The sequence below is a fragment of the Myotis yumanensis genome, unplaced genomic scaffold (genome assembly GCF_028538775.1).
Source record: "Myotis yumanensis isolate MYYU_CA2020_CCGP unplaced genomic scaffold, mMyoYum1.0.hap1 SCAF_5, whole genome shotgun sequence".
In the NCBI taxonomy this organism is placed as follows: Eukaryota; Metazoa; Chordata; class Mammalia; order Chiroptera; family Vespertilionidae; genus Myotis; species Myotis yumanensis.
Genome location: NW_027223756.1, coordinates 4,844,590 through 4,861,231, shown reverse-complemented (window position 1 = coordinate 4,861,231; position 16,642 = coordinate 4,844,590). Strand labels below are relative to the sequence as shown.

Here is a 16,642-nt window from a genome sequence, read left to right as displayed (position 1 = left end):
TTTACAGAGAGGAAGGGAGAGGGATAGAGAGTTAGAAACATCGATGAGAGAGAAACATCGACCAGCTGCCTCCTGCACATCTCCTACTGGGGATGTGCCCGCAACCAACGTACGTGCCCTTGACCGGAATCGAACCCCGGACCTTTCAGTCCGCAGGCCGACGCTCTATCCACTGAGCCAAACCGGTTTTGGCCTTCCCAGTGATTTTTAAATACATATTTATTTATATTTAATAATTTTGGATGGAGCCCGAAGCCCAGGCCTGTGCCCTGACCGGGAATCGAATCAGTGACCTCCTGGTTCATAGGTCGATGCTCAACCACCGAGCGACACCAGCCAGACCTTCCCAGTGATTTTTAATGTTGACGCCCACTCACCGATTCTAGGACATGCCCGTGCCCCCCCCCCCCCCCCCCCCCCCCCGGTTCTCTTTAGGGAGGACTTTTCTGTGAGTGTTCTTCTTGGGGAGTGAGGAAAGCCCAGGGCTTGTGCAACGCCGGACCCCCCGCCCAAGGCTGGTACTGCTCCTCTCTGTCCACGAAAAGTAATTTCACATAAAACCCGTTCTCGGGCCAAGGCGCCCCCCGACCCCTCCCCAGCGGGGGCTTTCTTTCTGGTTGACTTCAGAACACATTCAGCTTTCTGTCTCCAGACTTCGGGGTGCACGGCTCCAGCTTCCTTTGGAAACTTGCTTAGATGCCCGCCTGTGGACAGCCCTCCCCCCCCCCCCCCCCACGGCCTGCCCCCTTCCCGGTGGACGGAGCGGGGGAAGGGCTGGGGGGGGGGAGGCAGCTGCGGTTCCAAACGCGGTGTGTTTCACCCTCGTTCTCAAGCCTGGGGTGCAAGATGCTGAGGAAGATGGGGCAGAGCGCGCCCATTCCTGGCAGGTTAACATGCCCTGGAGCCTCGGTTTCTTCATTTGTGAAATGGGGCCCAGAAATAAGATCTGCAAAGCCCAGCGGCACCTGGGGCACATGATGGCCCTGTCATGGTGAGGATGGTGACGGGGTGACATCAGGGGCGCTGGCTTGTAAGACGGGGCTGGCCACCGGTGGGCTCAGAGCAGAAAGCTGCGCTGCGGTCACAGAGCCAGCGGCTCCCCATGCTTCCCTCCCGGCACAGAGCAGGGCCTGGGAAAGGTGGCCCGGCGCATGGAAAGCGGGGGGGGGGGGGGTGGGGGGGGGACGCTCGCTTCCCTCGCTCTCCCTTGTCTGCGTCTTTGCAGAGGACGGCGAGCCTCCGTTTTCCTCTCTGTCCTGAGGCAGAACTCCTCGGAGGCCGGTGCTATAAATAGGAGAGTATAATTATTCTTTCTCGAGGCCTCGTGTAAAATAGGAGCAATACGGATTGTTTAAATTAAAAATAAACCGAGTACAGCGAATCTAGGCCTGTGGTGAGAAGTATGTGGGCTTAGAGTCGCCGCCGATCTGGGTTTGAGTTCAGACCTCCCACGTGCTAGGCACACGGTTTGGGGACAAGTTCCTCTACCTTCCTCTACCTCGGTTTCCTCATCTGTAAAAGGGGGATCATACCTGCAGCTTGAGGGACATAGGATGAGATCATGTATGCAGAAGGCTTTGCGCGGAGTCGGCGAGCCAGTCTAAATAGGCCAGGAAGGGGGGGGGGGGCGGGGGGCGGGGGCGGCGAGCTCCCCTGCCCGGGCCAGTGGCCTCTGCGCAGGCTCAGTCTGAAAGAACAGGTGGCCAGGCCCCCGAGGAGACTCAAAGGTGAGACCAGAGAGAGCACGGGGACCTCCTAATGGCCACGGGCCGGCTGCATGGCACTCCGTCTCCTCTGGGTCTGGGTGACCCAGGTGGGCTTTTGGACAGGGTCCCTCTCACGGAAGGAGGGGGTCTCCTTCACCTGGCTTCCCTCTCCGTAAACTGAGTGTCCGGCATTTTCAAGGGACTCCGAGGCCCACTTGTTCGCAGCCCTCCCCCTTCGCACGGGCCGCCCAAAGCCCTCACAGACAATGACACTGCACGAGGGGAAGCCATTTATCTGAACCCTTTATTACTGCTCCGAGGAAACCATGCCGTGTGCCCGTGTCCAGGCCCTGCTGCCCGAATCCAGACCCGACACAGACATGGGGACGCAGCGGGGCGCGTGGTGCCGGTTCTGTGGCTCTTCCTCGGGAAACGGGCCGGCAGCACCGTTTGCCGGGTCGTGCCGGCAGAGCCTCCCGCGGTGGCCTTCACCTGTCTCTGTGCCGGGAGGTCGCTGCAGGTCCGGGCCGGGTGCTATTTCCTCAACGCCGGGTGCCAGCCTTCCAGGCGACTCAGTCGTCCATCTGCTTTCAGAACAGGGCTCTTGGTCAATACAGAGGAGAGGTGTTCAGCTCATCCCGCCAGGATGCAGCGCTCGAAATAAACTCGCGTCTTTATTTGGAAATCACATCCTTCCTCCGAGGGGCTCGGAGAAGATTCGTCTGACGTCCGGAGCCTGAGCCCCGGCGCCGGCTCTATTTTTAATGACGGCTTTGCTGACGTCTCGGTCGCACGCACGCCTGTCTGCCGGCGCTCACGGGAATTCGGACTTCCGTCGGTTTTGAGCAGAGGAACCTTCGCCATAGATACTATCAGCGGCCTCAGAGCCCGAGGAACCAGAGTGAAAGCCTGGCCGCCTGGCCGTGGAGCGGGAAGACACCAGCGGCAGGAAGAACAGACAGCAGAGATCGGTGCAGGGTCGAGAGGAACACAGTGAGCGATGTCACACCTTCGGGGGAAGACGCCGAGGCCATACATACACACGACAGATGTTCACCATCGAAGCCGCACGTGACACGTCGACACCGAGGGGAAGAGCCAAGCGATGCCTCCGCACGTCCAGCCCAGCCGCCGGCGGACAAATGAACAGCTGACCCAGCAGCGAGGGAGAAGGCGCTGCCTCAGCTCCCGGTGACGTAAGGAGCACAGTCAGCGTGCTGCCGGGCCCGTGGCATGAGCCGGCCACGGTTTACGCTCGGTTCCCATGGCAGAGCCTGACACACCGGTCCTCCCCCCGCCCGCGGGCAGAGCCGGATTAAGTGCACCATCGCCTCTGCTTTCTGCAGCTCCAGCTCTTTCTCTCCAGCAATTCGCCCCTCCTCCCCCCAACAAACACCCAACACGGGTCATAAAAGACGGGGGCGGGGGGGGGGGTTTGACCCTCCGGCACCGAATCCCGGCAGCAGTGATCGGGGTCAAAAACACGAGCTGTGCTCTGGGTTAGGGCGTTCCCTGCAGCCAGTCATTTTGGAGTGGGTCCATCGAGTTTGCTTATCTCTGGCCTTAGCTGCTTGCAGGGCGAGCTGGGAGCTGACAGAAACGGGGGATGCATGTTTTTTTTGCCCGTTCACTGGAACAGGGGTCCGCCAGCCCAGGTCCACGAGCCGGATCCAGTTGGGCGCCTGTTGCATGGTGTTGGCGCGGAGCCCAGCCTGCGATGTGTCGCCCGGGTATGTATGCTTTCGTGCCACGTGGCAGAGCTGAGAGGCGGCGACAGAAACCCGCAGCCCCGCCAAGCTGAGATCAGGGTATTGCCTCTCGGGATCTGTCCAGAAAAGGCTTGCGACCTGCTCTAGAAGGATTGGCCCAGAACCCTGCCCCCTGCCTGCCAGCGGGGCTCCTGGTGGAGGGCTGGCTGCTGAAGGGACAACCTTTCACTCTCGCCCGTCCGCGGAGGAAAGAAAAGGGCTCTGTCTGAAACACTGGAAGCAACTGCAAGAAATGGTTCCGATCCATTCCTCCGGGGAGTTTCGGTTCTGTCCCTCCTCCCTGCCTGTCTTCGGTCCACGCTGACTCCTTTCCTCGCTGTAGCACGGCCAATCCAGATCTGGAGAGCCCTGGCCCTCCAAATGCTTGGCCGCCCCTCCGTGTGTGTGAAAGGCCGGCGTTCCCCGATGGGAATTAGCGAGCGGCCTCGCTCCTCTCCCTACTCGTCCATCCTCCAGCGTGGAGGGGCCAGCTTTGCAGTGTGGCCTCCAGGCATCCAGGCTGGCGGGGGTCCCAGGGAGATGCCGAGATGCTCAGGGCAGATTCTCCGTGCGTGGGGTTCGCCCTGAGTGGTTACAAGCCCCACCAGGCAGTAAGATGGACAGTGACGTGGCTCTGGAGTTCCTTTTAAAATAGCACTTAAACAAACACATACCAACCAGCCCCAAAGATGGGCTGCACCTCCTGTCTGTTTTTCCTCTGAGCTGGTTTTAATGACCCAGTTGCTTGGTTTGAAAGCCATTTATTTAGATGACAGATGTGTAGCTGTAACTAGATAAATAAAAAGTGACATCGAGACTCGAAGCAGTGGTTAAAATACACACACACAGGGGCACGCCCTCGGACAGGGTGCCCCAGTCAGAACAATGGCTCAGAAGGTACACTTAGAACCCTCGCCCTCCCGCCTTCCCCTCCCGGAAAGCAGCTCCAAACCGCCAGGTCCCATGCAAGAAACTCCACTTCCACTTGGCACCCGGCACCCACACGGCCCCTGCCTCCTCTCCACCCTGCTCAGCCCCTGCGAGATCTGCAGGTCCATTCCTGCACTGGCATCCGCTGCCTCCCAAGTGCCTGGTCCAGCCCCGGGGGGTGGGGCGAGGGTACCCACCGCCACCCCCGGCAGAGGAAGCCGCAGGTGGCGCCCAGTGCTCCACGGATGGAGAGAAGACAAAGCCACGGGGAGCGCACGCGGCGCGCTGGCTTCTCAAGGCGGCGCAAGTGTGGGCCCCCGCCGGACCTCGCCGCCCGCCTGGGGAGTCTCCACCGCACCTGTTCATGCCGCCAACACACACCTGCATCCAGCCCGCAGTCCCCTCCAGATCCTGCGCGGGGCATTCCCCTCTGCAATGGCAAATGTTCTGGAATGTCCACAGAGAAGAAATGGACGGCGTGGAGGAACGGTCTCCCGGCCAGGCCTCTGGTTTCACCTCCGGATGTCAGAATACTCGGCCTGCTCGTCCTCCCCACTCGCTGCTCCGTCCTCCCACTCGCTGCTCCCAGAAGTTCCCTGGGCCCCGTGGGCGGCCGCTCGGCCCCGGGCGTGGGCGTTTGGGGGCTCTTGCTGCCCCGCTCGCCCTTGGCACCTCGGCCGGTCTCCCTGCTGCTGGGCTCCGAGAGGCGGGCGCCCGCGTCCCCGTGGTGGGCGCGGGGAGGGCTTGGCCCGGTCCGCCTGCAGGTGGCGCTCGGGAGGCGCCGTGGGCGGCCTCTGCAGGGCCGAGGTGCAGAAGCTGAGGATGGAGCACAGGCTGCCCCAGTTCTGCTCGCACTGCGCCTGCACGCTGTGCGTGACGGCCTCCTTCACCTCCTCCCCGCAGGTCAGCAGCAGGTTCACCAGGTCCACGTAGGGCCTACGAGCAGAGCAGAGAGACGGGATGCGACCAGCCCCGCGGCCTCCGGGGCCGCCCACCACGGCCGGGGAGACAGGTGGGAACCCCGCGGCTTGGCTTGGCTTGGGTTTGGTGGAAGAGCTTTCTGGAACTACCTCCTGCCTCTGCCCATATTCCATGGAGTACTGGTCGCAACCCTTTCCTGGTGGCTAGGCATCGGAGGGAACGCGAGGCTGAGACAGAAGCCACCGCAATGCACAGGTGCGCACGATGGAGGCGCCTCTGGGTGAGGATGCAGGTGGCAGCTGTGCGCACAGTGACGGGAGGGTGGGAGGGCGGGCACCGCGGGGTGTGTTGGGAGTTTGCGAAGTGGGAGGCTCTGGTGGGCGTGGCCATGGGTCTGGGATGGGGGAGGCCAGAGGAGTTACAGTTAGGCAAGTGGTAAAGGGCCTTAAATACCAAACTGGGGCGCTAGCGGGTTTGGCTCAGTGGATAGAGCGCCGCCCTGCGGACTGAAGGGTCCGGGTTCAATTCCCATCAAGAGAATGTACCTGGGTTGCAGGCCCTCCCCAGCCAGGCCCTGATCCCAGCCTGTGCAGGAGGCAATCAATTGATGTCTCTCTCTCACATCAATATTTCTTGTCTTTTCCTTTCTCTTCCACTCTCTCTAAAAATCAATGGAAAAATATCCTCTGGTGGGGATTAACAACAAAAAACCAAACCGGGGAGTGTTTTTGGTAGGAAAGGAGGCGCTATTGCAGGTTTGGGACCGGAGGAGCCCGCAGACTAGCCCCTGGCACATGGCATCGGCCCGGCCGGCTGGCCTTGCTCTGGGTGCCGCTCCTCCAGACAAGCCTTCCCTGAGCCCAGCTTCCAAGACACATTCCCCCATGTCTGTGTTGGCCCCCGGTTTGGGCTCCTAGTGAAGAAGGGGGATCTGGGAAGTTCCTGGATGCACTCCCCCGTGCACCTGGAGGAGCCTGGACCCTGTGGGGAGGGCGGGGGAAGGCCACTTCCTGGGAGGTTGCGTCCCTGTCCCCGGAGTGCTGCCCTGTGCCGGGAGGAGAGCCTGAGGAGCGGGGCTGGCTACCTGAGCATCTTCCCACCTGGGCTTTCCCAGAACTGGAGGTGAGGGCTGGCCTCGAGGGGCCGGTGGGTTGGAATGGGGGCCAGCTGTCTGCGAAAGAAACAGGCTCGGCTCAGGAGGGGAGAGACGGCCTCTCAGGCCATTCCAGCAGCCGCGGGCCTTTCTTGGGGGAAGGGGCAGGAGGAACGACCACCTCAGGCAAGCCTTCCTCCTGGGCTGGGAGCGCGGTGCCTGCTTTTTATCTTTATGGGCCCAACTGGGAAGAGGTGCCCCTGGTGACAGCCTCTCCTGGCCCAGTAGTCATATTAAGCCTTCCTGGCATCTCACTGGCCTCTTACCATCCCCGAGGGGGGTGTGGAGTGTTGCCTGTGGCTCACCAGCATTCTCAAGAGAGCCAGCCCTCGGCCAGCAGTTTCTGGATCTCTCTGCCCATGAGCATCACAGCTCGGGCGCCGCCTTGGGCAGGGGAAGCGCCCTGGACTGTGAGGTCGCTTCGCAGGACCAAGGCTTTTTCCCTGCGAGCCTGGCCCACCCAGGTGGCCGTATGACAGCCACTTACTCTTTTCTCTGCGAGTTGGCAGTGGTGGCTGGGCAGACTGTGCTAAGGCTCGGGAAGCAGTTTATTGCCACTTTTATGAGTTAGTCCTCAGGTTGTAACTGAGTGAACGGTCCTCATCTCATAGATGGAAACATGGGTTCGAGGTGGGGAGAAGGGGGCTTTTGGAAGCTTCTGGGCCTGGGAAGCCTGGGGCTGGGCTGCGAGTGGAGGGGGATGTTCTGGCTGATGGACCAGGCTGCCTTTAAGGCCTCCTTTATGCCTGGCTGGTGGGCGGGGGCTTGAGCTCTCCCAGGCAGGCCCCTAATGGTGACGAGGACAGTGATGACACTGGTCTTCGAGGGCGCAGGGCAACACAGGGGAAATGGTCAATTCGCGCTAGTTTCCTTCCGTCTCTTGAAAACTAGCTCCTGACTGCCTCAGGGAGCTCAAGTTCACCGAGTGCGTCCGCTGCGGCCGCCCTGAGCGTCCCTGCCACTTCTCTGGGGCTCCAGGAGCAAACTGCAGGGCTGAGCATGTCCGGCCTTTGGGGACACTACACTAACGCTCCTCTCCCAGTTGCTTTCCCTGGAGTAAGGGGAGGGCTGTCCCGGGATGGACACAGTGCCTCTTGGCCTCCTTCGCCAGGGGGGTCGGCCTGCCAGATGCTCTCAGAACCCAAGGTGGACCTCGAAGGCCGGACCGATCAGCGAAGGCTGGACCTACCGGTGAAGGCTGGACCAGCCCGTGTGCTCCTGCCCGCCCTGAGCTGTGAACGGTGGTGGTGGTGGTGGTGGTGGGGGGGGCGTGTGCTAATCTAAGCTGCGCTCGGAGCTGGTGAGCTGGCGTGGTGCCTCCTCAGGCTGCAAGCTCGGCCGTGTCTCATGACAAAATCCAGCTCTCTGATCTGGGTGTCAGTGAGGCTGAAGGAGGGTTAAAAATACTTAGCAGGAGACGAGCGCAGGGGACGGGCCTGGAGGCCGCCAGCACCCAGCGATAGGGCGAGTGGTGGCTGAGGTGGTTGCTGTGGAGAAAGCGAGGTGAGAAGGGGTGAGAGGACCACTTCAACTTAACATGACAGTGTTTGGGGGTGATAGGGATGGGGTGGAAGAATGGGGGTGATGGAGATACTCGGGTGACTGTGATTTCGCCCCCTGTAAAGTGGAAAGCAAATTCAGCTTTCATTTCTCTTGTCTGTGGCCAATGCCACACATTCTTCAATGTCTTCTTGCTTTGGGGGGACTGAGCGCCTCTGCGCCCCAGTCAGTTAAGATGGTTACAAAACCTGAGCAGCTCATTCACGTGAATGGGCTGCGGGAGGGGAGGCAGTGGGGGTCAGTGGGGAGCTGGCTTAGCAGGAGGCAGGGGGACTTGGGCCCGGGCAGTGAGTGTTCTTAAAGGAGGCCCAGGCTTCCTTTTGGGGTGTGCCGCCTGCATTTCCATAGCGGACTGGGAGGGGGGTCACGAGGCTGTTCTTAATGATGTGAGGAGCCCTTCGGAAGTAAGGGTCCCCTGGCCCCACGGGCCGTATTTCCCTGGAGGGGACTCCCGAGAGCCACAGAGCTTTGCTGCTTCTTAAATGTGAAGACGGTGTGTATGTGTGTGTGGGGGGAGGGGGAGGGCTTTAAAACGTGCCGTTTTCTGCCCGGCCAGTATGGCTCAGTGGTTGAGTGTCGACCTGTGAACCAGGAGGTCAGGGTTCGATTCCTGGTCAGGGCACATTCCCCAGGTTGCGGACTCGATCCCCAGTCGGGGGAGGGGGGGGGGGGCATGCAGGAGGCAGCCAATCCATGGTTCTCTCTCATCATTGATGTTTCTCTCTCTCTCCCTCTCCCTTCCTCTCTGAAATCAATAAATATTTATTAAAACAACAACAACAAAACCACAATAAGACTTTTCTCCAAAAAGACAGCCTCCTCGGCTCCGGGAACATGTGAAAGGCTTACAGACTAGCTCCCCGCCATCCATTCTCGGGCCAACATGCTGTCTCTATGGAACTCGGGTTTAGGACAAATGAACTCCCCGAGTTTCTCCGCCACACAGTGCCAGCATCTCCCGGGGTGTCTAGAAGGAAGGGCCGTCACAGCGCTCTCCTGGGGTCACGGGGATGCATTTGAGAAAAGGGGAAACCCAGGCCACAAGGGGGACCAGTGCCCCCCTGGCAGGCCCAGTGCAGGGAGAGCGGGCCAGGAGCAAGGAGGTTTGGGGGTCTGTTCTGACAGCTGGCTTCAGGCATGCATCTCACCAAGTCCCCAGTTGGGAAGTAGAATCAAATCTCAGAGGGAGGCCTTCAAACTCTTGGCTTCGCTCCTCCGAGGCTACATGGGGACCGTAAGCTGTCATGTTGGGAAAGATAGCTGAGAGGATCCAGGGAAAGTCCCTGGCCCCGGGCCTGGCCTGCTCAAAAGCCGATTTTATATCATTCTCGTTGTTACTGTTGATGCCGTTGCTGCTCGGCTTCTGCACAGGTGTTTGGGAGAATAAAAAGAATTTATCAAGCCTTAGTGTAACTCGGAGAGAAGGCATCATTGTTTTGCTCTTGTCAGGAGCTGCCTGTGGAGAGAGCCAAGGTGACTCTCACAATTCGAACACTCACCCGGGTGTGGCAGGATACCTAGACCCTGGTGACGAAGCGGAAAGTGACAGGAGGGTGTTGTCCCCCAGATCTAAGTGGTGTGGGTGGGGTGGGGAGCAGCCTGTTGAGAGACACGCCGGGGGAAGGCATGCCACGAACTAAGGAGCAAGAGTTCATGAAATCTTACTGACTCGGCCCAGCGAGTCACCGTGCAAAGAGCAGCGGCACCGACGGGTCCGGGGCTGCTGAGCTAGGAGCTCGCTTTCTGGGCTCATTCCCGGAGGAAGGAGCCACGTCACTTAGGGGCTACGGGCCACGCTTCAGGCTAGCACAGCCCCGTCGCCCCAGGCTTCACCGCTCTGCAGGGGTTCGGATCCTAGCAATGGCATGTTTTTTCAGGAGTGAGATTTCCGGGGTTTATTACTGAATTTCAAGCCTTTGAATAAGTCAGTCTGTGTTTCCTCGCTTTGGCAGAAAGGTGTTTGGCTGATTAGAGTTTTTGACATTTGTTTTGCATTTTCCCTGGGAGGGCATTCATGTGCTTAGAGAAGGGGAGCTGGACTTTCTAAGGGCGAGGAGCAAGATGGAGGCAGGAAAAGAAAAGCTACTGCTCCCGGCACGTGGCCTGGAAGAGTTTAGTGTTTGGAGCCGGACTGCCTGGCTCAAATCCTGGCTTTGCCTCTCACTGCCTGTGACCTTTCCCTCCGTGAATCTCAGTTTTCTCATCTGTGAAATGGGCACGAGAATGGTACCAGAACAGGGCTATTGTGAGGATCAAGTGAGAAGTTCACGGAAAGCACTGAGCCCCATGCCTGGCCCTCGGAAAAAGCTGGGCAGGTGGTATTCGCTGCAGGGGGGGCTGCTGGGGCACCCACGGAGCTACCGGGGATACTCAGAGACCCGGTGGGTCCTGGTCGAGGGGAAGACGAAGGGCATTTCTGAATCCCACCCATTTTGTGCTTAGGAAAAGAGCTTCCTGTTTCTATTGCTTTGATTCTGAAACCGATGGTGCCAATTTCTTGCGCTTTTTCTGAAGGTCAACAGGAAAGGCAGTCCCTGGGGAGCCGGGAGCTTTCAGAGGTAAACGCACCCCCCCCCCCCCCCCCCCCCCGCCCCATCCGGTGGGAGAGGCCGGCCCTGCACACGGCCCAGACCCCAGGGACACTCACTCGCGCAGCAGCAGGTCCTTGAAGTGGATCATCTCCACCATCACGCGGGTGTTGTCGCGGGCGGCCGCGCACAGGTCGTGCTTGAGGTAGCATTCCCGCTGCAGCTGCAGCACCATCTCCCTGATGGCCGGGCACTTCCGGCTGATGCAGCCGAACCTGTGCCGCAGGGCGTGGGCCTTACAGCGCAGGGCATCTTTGATGAAGGACTTGCCCTGAGGGTGGAGAACAGAGGGGAGAGAGGGTGGGAGACAGCAGTCGGACAGGGGCCCTCTGGGGCTCACCCAGAGCTTTCTGACAACTGAACCCCCAGGCCCGGCTGCGGACGGACACCCTTGCAGGTGACAGGCTGGTGCTTCATCTGAGGTGTGTCCAGAGTGACGGGACCTCTGGCATTTGGCCAGAGAGGCTGCCACTTGGGGAGACTCACAGGTCTGCCTCCTACTAGCGTCCCTCGTGCTGGGCCTGCCGTGGCCACCTGTCCCCAAGGCAGACAGACCAGGCCGGCTGCTTTGTGGCAACTTTTCTGGGACACGAGGAGACAGAAATTCCAAATTCCTTGGTGGTTCCCAGCAGCGTTTTCCCCAAGTAGAAGGTGCCTGCTTTTCCAAACCTCCCGCCGTCCCTCTGTCCTCTGAGCCCAGGAGTGACATCGAGGTGGGCCGCCGACTGGGCCTGTCCTGCCGCAGTGCCTCCCAGCACCCCAGCGCACACTCTTGTCTCCCCGTTCTGGAAGGAGGAGCACTCTTTTCCTCTTTGAAAGTGACTGACTCCTTTAAGCTGTTAGGGTGGCTGCCTCTAAAGGCCCGCCTGGCACCGGGCCTGGTAGCGTCTGGCCCCGCGGCAGCCCCTCCCCCGGCCCTGCCTCGGAGAGGCGCAGGCAGCCAGGCATACATCTGGCCCGCACTTCTCTTTCCTGGCAACCCGGGAGGTTGCTCTCATCCTAGAAAGGAGACAGCTGTTGGGGGTGTGGAGGCGAGCGGGGCTGCAAGTTAGCTCCCTTACCAACCTCGGGGGCAGAGAGGCATTGTGGGATACCCACCCCACAATTACTATAGAAACGAGCTGTCCTTGGAGAGGTCACCCTGTTTTTAGACAGGCCCGGAAGGAGCGGAGTTGGGAAAGGAACCGGGTTTAGGTTGGGATTGGGAAGCCAGCCAGCACGGTTATTCCGGTTCTCTCCCTCAGAAGCCATCGAAATGTCTACGGATAGTGTCTAGTCACTGAACACCACCCCGTCGGCCCCCCTCTCCCCTAACTCTCAGGGGGAGTCCAGTAGGATGGAGGGTAGGGCGTGCCAGCTCATGAAGTCGCTAGGCATCGAGAAGGGACTTGAAAGGGATGCTTCTAACCTGAGAACATACTCCTGTTGGAGAATCAAAGGGAAGATTAATTTATGCGAGGGCTGCGGCAATCTGCTCTCCGTATTCCTCCCTGACATCCCCTGGGATGGCCCTGCAACACAGGTCGTTCCTCCGGATTTCCCACTGCGTTTCCTAGTCCCAGTGAACCCGGCAGGGACGCGTTAGCGGGGAGCCTCAAGGAGCCCAGAGGCACAGCCTCGTCGCTGCGGCGGTTTCTGTTTCCCCTCCGCCACCCCACATCCTCCGCGGGGTGGGCTGCCAGCCGGCCGCATCCCTTTCTGGTTCCCAGGCATGGCTTTGTCAGGCTCTCCACAGGATGTCAGTGGATGGTGACTGGCGATGTTCATAAATCACCCCGAAACTGCTGGCCTCCTCCAAACGCTGTCATCACCCTCCGGGGAAGTGGGAGAGGAGGTTTAGGAGAGAGAACGACAGAGGGTTTCACGGGGGGTCTAGAGCAGGGTGGGGAACCTTTTTCCTGCCAGGGGCCATTTGGGTATTTATAACATCAGCTGTGGGCCATACAAAATTGTCACCTTAAAAATTAGCCGGCTGTATTTGGTCAAACATTTAATTAACTCACCCCCAATGCCTTGGCAGGGCCAGACCAAATGATTTCCCGGTCCTTATACAGCCCGCGGGCCGGAGATTCCCCACCCCTGGTCTATAGGCCGGCGAGGACACGAAGAGGGTGAGCCTCATGCCATCTGAAATGTATTCGGGTGGTCAGCACTGGAGCCCTCGGGTTGCTTGCGGGTTCTTTTCCCGCCCCACGCGACTGGGTTTGCCCTCGGGAGCCTGGCACCACCTAAGTGGGTCAGGCCCTGCCTATATTTATTATATAGAGCAAAACACCGTGTAACATTGCCAGCCTCACTCGGGGTTCTGACTTTTCAGGTTGGGGAGGAGGGGCTGCTGCTTAGGAGGAAGGTAATACGCCTGCGGTTCTGGGGGCCCCGACTTCTCCATGCTGCCTGCTCACACACCCACTGGGGGAGGGTGGGTTCCTCCCAGTGCTGTGTCTCCCTATCCTTGCCCGTTGGGGAGAATAGCGTTTGGAATATATAATTGACGTCTCTGCCCTTCCCCCCCTCAACCTCGCGCTCCTAACGTGATGGGCCTTGCAGAGCAGGTCCTGGGTGGCCTGACACGGTGAGCCCCCTTACGGCCGTTTATCATGGCCTTTGTCTTCTTGGCCAAGACTCCTCAGGTAATCGTTCAACGTGGCCTCCACTCCGCGTTGCCTGTGCAGACACAGGTTAAGAGTGAGGAAGGATTCAGCCTAGATGACAGCTCCAGATGCGCAGGGCAGGAGTGGGAGACACTGCCCCCCTCTTCTCCCCCCTCCCCCCGCTCCCCCGCCGTTCCACCTAGAACGCCCCTTGCAGGTGATATAATGCACCACGGCCCGGCCGAGCAGCTCAGGAAACCTGTTGTCAAGTCTTTCCAGTCACCATGTCATTCATGCTACACCAACCCCAGACATTCCCCGGGCTCTATATGGTGTTTACCTGGGCGTCAAATTTTCCAGCGTTGTGCAGGAAAGTCATGCAAATCCCATGCAAGCCCCGGATTTCACACGAGTTGTTCTCGAAACACTCAAACACGCCACAGCCCACGTCACCAGCGCTGACCAGACAGTGCTGGATTTCCGCTGAAATGAGAGTTACACACAAAGCTATACAAAATCCTCAGCCACGCTGCGGAATGCAGGAGGTTAGCTGAAGTAAAAGTAACGACAAAAAAAAAAAAAAAAAAATTAAGGGGGAAAAAGGTTAGAATGAATATCTCAGGATCTAAAAAGCCAGGGAAAGAAAATGTCACCATTTATTCTATTTATGAAAAATAGCCGTAGTTGTAAATATTTGTAAAAAATTAGCCAAACCTACGTTACAAAGACCACCACCTCATTTTTCTTCCGCCCCATCTTATTAAAGTGTTTGTGGGAGTTCGTAGCTTGAAAACAGAAGACAGTTCAGCTTTCTAAAGCCACAGAGTCTGATTTTAAATGATTAGCTTGCCCCTCAGTAGGCCATCCATGAAATGCCCTTCTCTACTTGGAGCTTGAAGCTGCTGCTATTAAATCCCAGTCATTTCCTTCCTGACCCCCAAATGCAAGCGTCCAAAGAGCACTTTCAATTCAGCCTTATGATTCAACACCTAAAAATCATGACCAAACTCCTATGAAGGCAGCGCCTCCGACCATGGCCTTAAGAACACCAGCCTCGGGAGACGGGTTTCGGAGCAGGCTGACATGGGGCAGAGTCAGATGGGGGCTGGCCTGCAGAAGCCCAACCTGGTAGTCAGAGCCTCCTTGTATTTATTTACTTTTTATATATTTTTATTGATTTCAGAGAGCGAGGGAGAAGGAGGGGAACATCAATGATGAGAGAGAATTGTTGATGGGCAGCAAGGGCCAGAGACTCCTTTTAAATAGAGATCCGGTTGAGATGCCACTTAATCCCCTAGAATCCTAGAGACTTGGTTTGCTGCCCTCCTTCGCAAAATGTGGCTCTAATTCCTCCCCCTGACAGGACAGATCCGAGGGAGTTAGCTGCCGTGCCACGCTTCTGTTCCCCCACCCCCGGAATTGCACGTCTTTAACCACAAAATTGCATCCAAAAAGTGTATTTTGGAGGAAGGAAGGGGTAGGAGTAGATAATCCGCATTCAGTGTAAAGCTACCGAGAGAAGGAGGGGCGTGTATTTGTTGAGAGTCACCAACTCCAGAGATTACGTTCAGTTTTCAGGGAAAGAGCTGGCGAGTGGGGGAGGGTGGGCGAGGGTCCCGGGAGGGGCTGCGCGGGGCGGGTGATCCCTCCCACGCGCCAGGCAGGAGCGCGCAGGGCCGCGGGCCGCTCGCTGGGGAGTTCCTAACCGGCACGCGTGCATTTCTGCTCGTGCGGGGAGCGCACGCCCGTCGCTGCCGGGTTCGCAGGTCCCTGAGGAAGGGGGAGCCGCCTGCAGCCTAGGAGACGCGGGCAGATTTCCTTTCTCTCCGGGAGCTGGGAAAGGGCCAGCCCCGTGCCCTGCACGCCGGGCTATGCTCGGCAGCCGGGGAGCCCAGAGCCGGCTGAGCTGGGGCGGCGCACCGTGGGGCCGGGTCACCATTTCTTGCTGACCTGCCCCAGGCGGGGGTCGGTGGCCGCAGAAGTCTGTTCTGCACTACTCCCCCCTCCCCCCCCTCCCCGCCCCCAAGGAAAGTTCGCCAAGCAACATCTTGCCTTACAAAGTTCTCGGATGTCGGGCATCTTTTGAGGAGGGGGAAGCCGTCCTGCCGCCGCCGGCCGGCCGGCCAGATGGGAGAGAAGTTCTCCCGGTGCAGCAGCGAGCAGCCCGGCTCGGGACCCTCCGTGCCTCCCGCGGGGCGGCCGGGGCGGAGCAGGAAGCTTTGCATCAGCCAGGGGAGCCCGGGGTCGGCACCGGCCGCGCCAGGCGCTGCCTCAGTTACCCTCGGCCCGGGGAGGGCAGACAGCAACAAGTCCTGCCCCGGCGATTTCATCACCCGCCAGCACGTGCGGATTCCGGGCGTGCGGAGCCGGGCGCGGACCTGCCTCGCCTCACGCTCTCCTTCGCCCGCCCCGCGCCGCCCCGGGAGTTTGGCACGGCCCTAGGTGGGCGCCCCGTGCCGGGCGAAGCAGCATTGGAGCGCTGCGGGGGTGCCTGGTGGGGTCCCCCAGCAGCCCCCCGCCACGGGGGCGCACGTCCTTACCTGTGTTCTGCAGGGACAGGCGGCCTTTCTGCTGGGAGCCTCTGTCCTGCGGCCCCTCGGGCGGGTGGGTCGCGTCGGTCCCCCGCGCCGGGTCAAAGGTGGCCAGCACCAAAGCCAGGGTCACGAACTGGCCCAGCCGCTCGGCACACATCGTCCTCGGGGTAAACCTCCCGGCCGGAGACCTGGGATCTTTGTGCTCCCCTCCCCCCCTTCCTCCTCCCTCGCTGCTTCCCCTCCTCCTCCCACTTTCCCTGCTCGCTCGCCTTCTCCCTCCTCCTCGCGGCCGAGGCTGGATAGAGGTTACCCGGCGCCCTCCCGGAGCTCCCCGGAGAGCATGTGACCAGGCCGCCAGCAGCGCCGCGAGTGCCCGGCGACGGCAGGGATGGTGCCTCAAATATCCCTGGAAGCTCTGGTGTCACTTGAATGAAGGAGTCGAGCAGGTGTTGTCCCGGCCGCTGGACCAATCCGAGACCCCGGCCCGTTTGACAACACGGCCGGGGGGCGGGGCCTGCGCCCAACTACTCGGCGAGGCGGCCGAGCTCCGCCGCGTGCGCCCCACAAAGTTGCGGACCTGCTGGCCGACACGCGTGTGCGTGCGTGCGTGCGTGTGTGTGAGTGCGGTGAGCGCGGCCCGGGAGGCGTGCGCGTGTGCGGGGGCTCCGGGGCAATGGCCGCACCGGCTTAAAGACAAAAGCGAATCGCAGCTCCGGTGGCAACTAAAGAGGCGAGAGGGAGGGTCTGCCCTGGGACGGCGTCCCCCGGGCCCCGGCTGGCTGCACACCGGCACCGGACCCGCAAAGTTTCCTCTCCCCGCCGTGTGAGTGGGAGACCCAGCCCCCAGCGCTGGACAGACCGGAGGAGTTTCCTGGACACAAGGATGCCGAGGGCAGACTGAGCACAGATGG

The 16,642-nt window shown here is 60.0% G+C and overlaps 1 protein-coding gene across 1 annotated transcript; it reads right to left on the bottom strand.

The window, feature by feature from the left end:
• Positions 1–1,998: 1,998 nt before the first annotated feature.
• On the bottom strand, positions 1,999–15,999 carry LOC139010210 (stanniocalcin-2-like). The gene is given in 6 exon segments (XM_070414388.1): positions 1,999–5,027; positions 5,030–5,120; positions 5,122–5,320; positions 10,666–10,877; positions 13,538–13,680; positions 15,738–15,999. Coding segments are annotated over 6 exon segments (927 nt in total). The 5' UTR covers positions 15,889–15,999; the 3' UTR covers positions 1,999–4,896.
• Between the last annotated feature and the right edge of the window lie 643 nt (positions 16,000–16,642).